The 7,666-nt window shown below is 36.6% G+C and overlaps 1 protein-coding gene across 2 annotated transcripts in view; it reads left to right on the top strand.

The window, feature by feature from the left end:
• Positions 1-589: 589 nt before the first annotated feature.
• Positions 590-7,666, top strand: part of ZZZ3 (zinc finger, ZZ-type containing 3) — a 33,075-nt gene continuing 25,998 nt past the window's right edge. The window contains exons 1-2 of one of the 2 annotated variants that reach the window (XM_009085046.1): positions 590-717; positions 3,117-4,678. In XM_009085046.1, the coding sequence (XP_009083294.1) occupies positions 3,168-4,678 (1,511 nt within the window). In that variant the 5' untranslated portion in view covers positions 590-717; positions 3,117-3,167. Of the gene's footprint in view, positions 718-3,116; positions 4,679-7,666 lie in introns of those variants that run through there. The other variant, XM_009085047.1, reaches the window with a different exon arrangement.

The raw sequence follows: 7,666 nt of genomic DNA, 5'->3' as shown, positions 1-7,666 counted from the left end.
GGCAAGGTATACTAATATACTGTTTTCCTTGGGTGAAGATTAGGTTTAGTGTGAACTCTGGAAAGCATTTCACTCCTGTTGAAGGTGATTCAGGGATTTGGAGCCAATCTAAGTTTAGAATTCTGCTCAGTTTATTGAAGAGCAGAAGTAATTGTTTTTCACTGCGTATCTAATTATAAAATACATTTGAGAATGCATTTCATAATTCATTAGTTGTAGTAATCTCTTTCACTGCTTGTTTTCTTGTGTCTCTTCAAGTATCTTCTGTGGTTTGAACACCCAAACACATGACTCTCTTGTGAGTTCATTTGCTTGCACATTTAGTGTGTGATACAGTGTAGCACTTAAAAACTACCAAGATAGGTATTTTGCATTTGACACCTAAATTAGCATCTCACAGTGTTAATTACATTATAGCCCAATAGTCTTTCTTTATGTAGGACACTTGTAAAATTAATCATTTCTTCTTTAAAAAGCTGTTGCTCTCTATGTCCTGTCGCATTCTTCATTTTCAGTGTAGTGATTTAAGTGTTTTATTGATATCTCTGTCTTTTTCTCAACAGTTTTCAAAATCTTGTTAATGTGATGGCATAAACTAGTAAAGTGTTTGGATTACATCATGGATAACAGCAATGATGATTGATATTATTTGAGTGGCACAGGAAGAGTCTGCTGTATGAAATGCCAGAAGTTTGTGTTTCTTCTAGCTTTGCAATGGTAAGTATTTTAGGCTTTGTGCTAAGTAAGTAATAACTTTATCTTGTCATGTAAGGTTTATTTCTTACAAAGTAACATACCAGAAAATCAGTAAAGATTTCTGGCTTGCATATTTTTTCTGATGTCTGTAGAGTTCAGCAATAATTGCTAACCAAAGTTTACATTTGAATTTGGTTTAGTCAATTCTGCTGGTATCAATTTGAAATGTCAGTTACTCATCCTTAATGTGTGTTAGCTTTAATTAGAACAATATAGGAGAAATGGAATATGTAAATAACTCTCTTTTCCATGTTTGAGTTCAATCCCAAATGAGATTTCTCTTCAGAAGATATTGAGCTTGCATGTAAAAAGGGAGAGTATACAGGCAAGTTTATCCATGTGGAAAATAGGTATAGAAAAACATTATAGACAACAGGCAGGTTTTTTTCTCTCTCTTCAAGGCACCTGCTGATGTTTTGCCTGTTTGACCTATTATTTATATTTTTCTCTTAAGACAGAAACCATTGCACAGCTCACATTTTTTTACTTTTAAGTGGAAAGAATGGAAGTCAGTGTTGTAGCAGTTGTTTACGTGTTTCCAGGAGTACAAACAGTGCACCTTTCCAGGCATTTTTGTAAGGCAGTGGGAATAGCTAACATGCAGGAGGGTTGTAGCAGCACAAATGAAATGCAGTTTTGAGAACATTCGAAACTTCCACTTTTGTCTTTCCTCTGGTACACAGAATGATGTGCTGTCTTACACAGTTGTGTGTGGAGCTGTACCACAGTTTCACAGAATGATGTGCTTTCTTATGCAGCTGTGTCCTGAACTACACCAAGCAATACTTTTAGGATTCATTGCTTTCGTTAAGAAACACTGCTTGCCTTATGAATTCCTGTCAAACAGGTTACAAGGTGTACTGGTCTTGTCCCATTGCCTCTTTTCTGCTGTAGGACCACCTGACACTTAAACAGTAGATTTGTGAGAATTTATGCTTTTTTTTTTTTTAAATTCTTTGCTGAAGATGAAAAACACCTATTGAAACAATTGTCTCCATTTGTCATTTTCAACCTTTCTAGATAATGCGTGAAAGGTTTGATTCCATATTGAAAATTTTAAATCAAATATAATAGGTCAGTTGAACAGGTTTGTATAATCTGGAATTTGGGAAGGTGTGACATCGTGCGCAAATGTGAGTCTGTTCATTATCGTATTAGGACAGGTTTGTGTTAATGGACAGTTTGACGCATTGAATTTTTAAAGATTAAATGAATAGAAGGGTAAGACTGTACTGATGTCTTCTCAAAATTTTATTTTGAGATTGGACATGTCAAGTACTCCTACATTTCACCCTGAAATGTGAAATACAGACACTCTCAAACTGTATGTTTGAAACTCATCTTTGAGTCTGAATTTACTTAAATGTGGTGTAGGTGATGATTCATCTCACCAACTGTATGAGAAGTTTAAAACTGGAGGAGACTTGGGAAACAGCCTTCTGGTACCTCTGAGGAGCAGACTGATGGAGCCAGGCTTTTTGGCTTTTTGGTGATGTAAATGATGCAAAAATAGGGGAGGCCTCACCTGAGTATTAAAAATACAGTATTTTCACTATGAGGACAGTTCAACACTGGAACAGGTTGCCCAGAGAAGTTGTGGAATATCTGTACTTGGTGTTTTTCAAGACCCATCTGGACAATGTCCCGTGTAACTGAGTCTGAATTTAATCCTGATATTCATTTGAGCAGGAGGTTGGACAGGATTACCTTCCAAAGTCCTCTCCAGCTGGAATGATTTTATGATTCCAATTCAGAAATCATGATTTATTTCATTTTTACTGTTAATGACTGTAATTATTTTTTACTGGTATGCTTTATTTATTTTTTAATCTGGTGTTAAATTAGAATTGCAGTTCTGTTTTGTTATTTATGAACCATTTGTTTTTGTTTTAAGCAACATTTGTTGTGAGCAGGCAAATGGGATTTTAATGGTTTACTTCTCAGCATGTGAAACCATGTAACTGGATGTTAAAAATGTGATCTCATACATCTCTTTTGAGAAGACAAACTTAAATAATAATACCAATACATTATAGCATATGTGCGATACATAAAAAGTGTATTTTAGTGGCTAGAGGCTAACTGGAACATTCCAGCCTTACATAAGGCATAAATAGGAACATTCACACACAAGTGCTTGAGCCAGAACAACCACAAACACTGAGTCAGCTACTTGGTAGCTTAAATGGAAAACTTTTTTAATGCCCTAAAGAAATGCCACAGAAATAAGCAGTATGAGTACAGTGCAGAGGTTTACTCGGTTTTACATTGGTACATTTGTGACAATATATTCTTCAGATTTGCTGTGTCTGTAGGTGTTCTTAAAATATTTTTCTGACTGTTTGTTTACATTTTTGAAGGTTTCCCCATGAGTGGATCATGATGAATATACTTTAGGGACTTGCCATAGTATGGCTGCTTCTCGATCTACTCGTGTTACAAGATCTACAGTGGGTTTAAATGGTTTGGATGAAAACTTCTGTGGTAGAACATTAAGGAACCGTAGTATTGCTCACCCAGAGGAAGTTTCACCCCATCCTCAAATACGATCAAGGTCACCAAAGAAGAGGCCAGAGTCTGTGCAAGCTCAGAAGGGCAGTAACGGTGGAAGAACTACTGATTTGAAACAACAGAGTGCTCGGGAGTCATGGGTGAGCCCTAGGAAGAGAGGACTCTCTACTTCAGAAAAAGATAATGGTGATAAACAAACTGTGGAAAATAGTGAAAAAAACCAAGCAGAACCTGTTTCACCAGTTTTGAAAAGAATTAAGCGCTGTCTCCGTTCTGAGGCACCCAACAGTGCAGAGGAAGACTTGCCTGCTAAAGCAGAGAAGGAGTCATTGGAGCATAAGAGCTTAGTGTCGGACAATGATGCAGTCTCCACGGGGACTAAGCGAGCTTGTCGATGTCTTATATTGGATGATTGTGAGAAAAGGGAAGTTAAAAAGGTGAATGTCTGTGCAGAAGGATTTAATAATTCTGCAGTAGTTGAAGAGGTTGCAGGCTATCAGACTGTCAATGGAGTTGGTGAGAAAGACTCAAATTCTCTCAACTGTGATGACTGTCAGCTTGATGGGAACACTAAGCAAAACAGTGCTGGTTCCTGTATGGCCAAGGACAAAACAGTAGCAGAAAACGGAAACTCATTTGCCCATTCTTCGTTGTTGCTTAATAGCAGCAAAGAGGACAGTGTTGTAGACCATTATGTGCCTTGCACAAACTCTCAAGAACAGGTAAAGTTAGAGGACCACAAAATAATAAATGACTGCTTGCCTGAGGAGCATGCTAACCAGGCGTATGAGCCAGCTGCAGGGTCCTTTTCTGAAATCCAGTCATCTTTGTTAAGGGATTCGGAGGAGGAGGTGGATGTTGTAGGAGATAGCAGTGCCTCTAAGGAACAGTGTGCTGAAAACACCAATAGCAACCCGAATACTCAGCATGACAGTGCAGCAATCTCAGGTGAACCTGAACCACATTCTTCAGTGCTGAACTGTGTTTCAGCTCCAGTGACATCTGTGCTGGAACTTCAAGAACACAGATACACGTTGAGAACTTCCCCACGAAGGGCTGCCCCTGCCAGAAGTAGCCCTCCTAAAAATAACTCTCCTTGTAGAGAAAACGGACAGGTTGAGGAAAATAATCTTAGTCCTACAGAAAAGAATATACCTGTAGGTATTAATAATATCAATGGATCTCCCCAAAAGTCTGAAGAAATTAAACAGAATGAAAAAGAGACAAATTGTAATACGGGGGATCATGGGAGTGATGGACTAACAAAGCCACTTTCTGAGGCTAGGCTTGCTGCTGGATGTGTACCATCTGCCAAAGAGAGTGCCAACATCCACACTGCAGAGGAGGATGAGGAAGAGCCTGATGTGTATTACTTTGAATCAGATCATGTGGCATTGAAACACAACAAAGAGTATGTGTAACTATGGTAACCATGAATTCTGCTTTTGTTTCTTACCAAAAATATGTACATTATTGGTATTTAAAGTACTTCCACAAAAATTTCAGTGCTGTATAATTTTCATACTCTTCAGTCTTAATTTTTCTTCCTTGTTTCTACCTCAAAAAAAATTAAACTATTTAATATGCAGTATGGTACAGCAATGTGGTTTATACATTTTTAGCAATAGGAATTCTTTAGCCAGAACTTGGTTTTTTGGGTTTTTTTTAGTTGGGTTTTTTTTGTTTGTTTAAAAACATATCTGTTATCTCTTTTCTCTTAAAAACCATCTGGAAGGAAAACCAAAAGAATTATAACCTTTAATTAGGTTTCAGTTATTTATCAGCATATCCAGTAGGCACTGCAGGTACAGCTTAAGCAATTACTGTTCTGCTGTACATAGAATTTAAGGTTAGACACTTTTTGCAGTGTGTCATGGGAAAGGCTTTGCATTACTTCATTAGGGAGGGTTAAGTGATCAAATGCAGCAATTTCAGAACTTTCTCCAGAGTAAATTATGTCTACATTGCTGTTGATATTCATTAAATGTCAATACAGGTGTGTTCAAATTATTATTAGAGAAGAGCATTAACTTGGTTTTGTGTTTGTCATCTGAATGTCTGTAAGTAGAAGTGTGGTAATTACACATTTGTGGTAACTGAAAAATTTTTGAAACAAAAGGGCAATTCTCTCACTGAAGAACCTTTACATGGAGTAAATTTGTCTTCAGGTAATAGATCAGGACCCAGGTTTTATTGCACAGTCCATGTAATGCTGTTTTGACTTCTATTTTGTTGTTTAGTAGGTGTTCTGTATTTAGTTGTGGGGTCTGAAAGCCCAAGTGCAGATGATCTTCAGTTTGCCTCATACGAATAGTTGAACCACTGCTGGTAGTGTCTGTAAATGATCACAGCACAAGTTTTGTGAGTGTGGGGCACAAGGCACAGCTGAATGTTTCATCCAGCACCACTGGGTTTTTTGATATTAAAGCTGCATTATTTTTATAATGAAATTTTGTTCAGTACTGGGTATGAATCAATCATTTTCATCAGAGTGAGTTTTGAAGTGTAGCATGGTTTAGACAAACTGTGATTTCAAAATAGTGATCAGATGTCTGCAGCTTCAGCCAGCAGCCCAAAGTGTACACTTCAGCCCATAGATAGAAAGGTTACTGTTCCTTAAATTATAAATGGAAAAAAGGACTGTTGTCTTTCGACTTCTTTGGATGGTTTTGTATCTGTATGTAGTATGACTTTATCTGCTGTAGTACACAGGTAAACTATTAAAGTGGTGTGGGTTTTTGTATTTATTTGGTTCAACATGGTGATAGGAACCTTCTAAAGATCCAAAGTCTATATTTTGGTACATGAGTGCGGTTGTCATTTGTCCAGAACTTTGTAGTTCAGGAGTTAATTGAGTGTAGTGCACTATATCCATGCTCAAATTTAAAAAGTACCAAGGTTCATTAGAGGATACTCTTAATTTACGTGTTACAATTCTTGAATAGTGTCTTAATTACACCCTTGTTTAATCTTATTTGGTGATTATTTTCTAAAATGTTAAGAAAAAAGGTTCTAGCAGAAATGTATTCCCCGTTTAGTCAGATGCATAGAATTCCAGGGTTCTCATGCTGTTAGTGTAGGTTTAGATGAAGGTAAAGGCTGTCCCCTTTGCTTATGGTATTTCTGGCTAAGCAAAGTGTGCTTCAAATGGTGCTCAGCTTGTTTTTCTCTCCTTCATCAGTTTGGGATTAGACTTGTCTTTATGGGTGATTTTTTTCTCTGGTTTATAAGTCTTTTCTAAAAGCCATTTCAGAGAGACATTAGCACCTTGGCCAGTTTGAGGAGTCAGACTTCTCCAGGAAGGCATTAGTATCATTCTCTGGATGTTGCACAGCAGAAAAATCCCTGTATTCCTCCGTGTCATAGAAGCAATTTGATATGTCTGTAAATTGAGGTTATTTCTTGTGATATTACATAGCTTGATGACATACACATTCGTAGAGTTAATTTTCACTCTCCCAAGAAATTACTATGACATTGATAAATTATGAATATACCAAAACCTTCAAAGGCTGCTGCTAAGACTTGCTATAAGAAAAACTACTAAATGTATATTGTAGCATTTCTGTATGAATTCTGCTGCTTTTTGAATCTTGAGTGTTTAAACAACATTCATATATTAATATTTCTGGGAAAACTGGATGGTATAATAGGAAAAATAACCATTACAGATTATGGAATATTATTATTCAGAGAGATGGATGATATGATGGATGTTCCACAACCCCTGTTACAGTAGATCTCTCCTACAAAGACAGATGTGACATCTCTAGAAGAAATTTCGTTGCAACATAGACATTCTTGTAGATAATAACAGACTGATCTGGGAGGTTATATAGTTGTAAAGTATTGTTAATGTTCATTTTTCTGTTGCTGCACATATAAATTTTTGTGGATTGTAATTCCTCTCAGAAAAGTATGGTTTGGTGCACATTTGAGAAATTTGCTTCTGTTGGCTAGCTCTGAAACCTTTGTGTTTTCTCTTGAGATGATTTCATCAAGACTGAACTTGTTCATTTAAATCTTTCTACACTGCTGAATTTTATATGCTGTGCTTAGTATTTTGCATATGCCTTTCCCTAGGAGTTTCTCATATCTCTTTGCTGTCTCTTTTTATACTTTAATTCTTTCTTATACTGCAGTAACTTACTGTGCAGTGTTTTGTTTTAGTCTTAGTACTTTTTCCCCATGATTTCATCAAGACTGAACTTGTTCATTTAAATCTTTCTACACTGCTGAATTTTATATGCTGTGCTTAGTATTTTGCATATGCCTTTCCCTAGGAGTTTCTCATATCTCTTTGCTGTCTCTTTTTATACTTTAATTCTTTCTTATACTGCAGTAACTTACTGTGCAGTGTTTTGTTTTAGTCTTAGTACTTTTTCCCCTCAGTGTTTCA

The sequence above is a fragment of the Acanthisitta chloris genome, unplaced genomic scaffold (assembly GCF_000695815.1).
Source record: "Acanthisitta chloris isolate BGI_N310 unplaced genomic scaffold, ASM69581v1 scaffold33631, whole genome shotgun sequence".
Classification (NCBI taxonomy): domain Eukaryota; kingdom Metazoa; phylum Chordata; class Aves; order Passeriformes; family Acanthisittidae; genus Acanthisitta; species Acanthisitta chloris.
The sequence above is the reverse complement of the archived record's forward strand: the minus strand, read 5'-3'. Positions and strand labels throughout refer to the sequence as shown.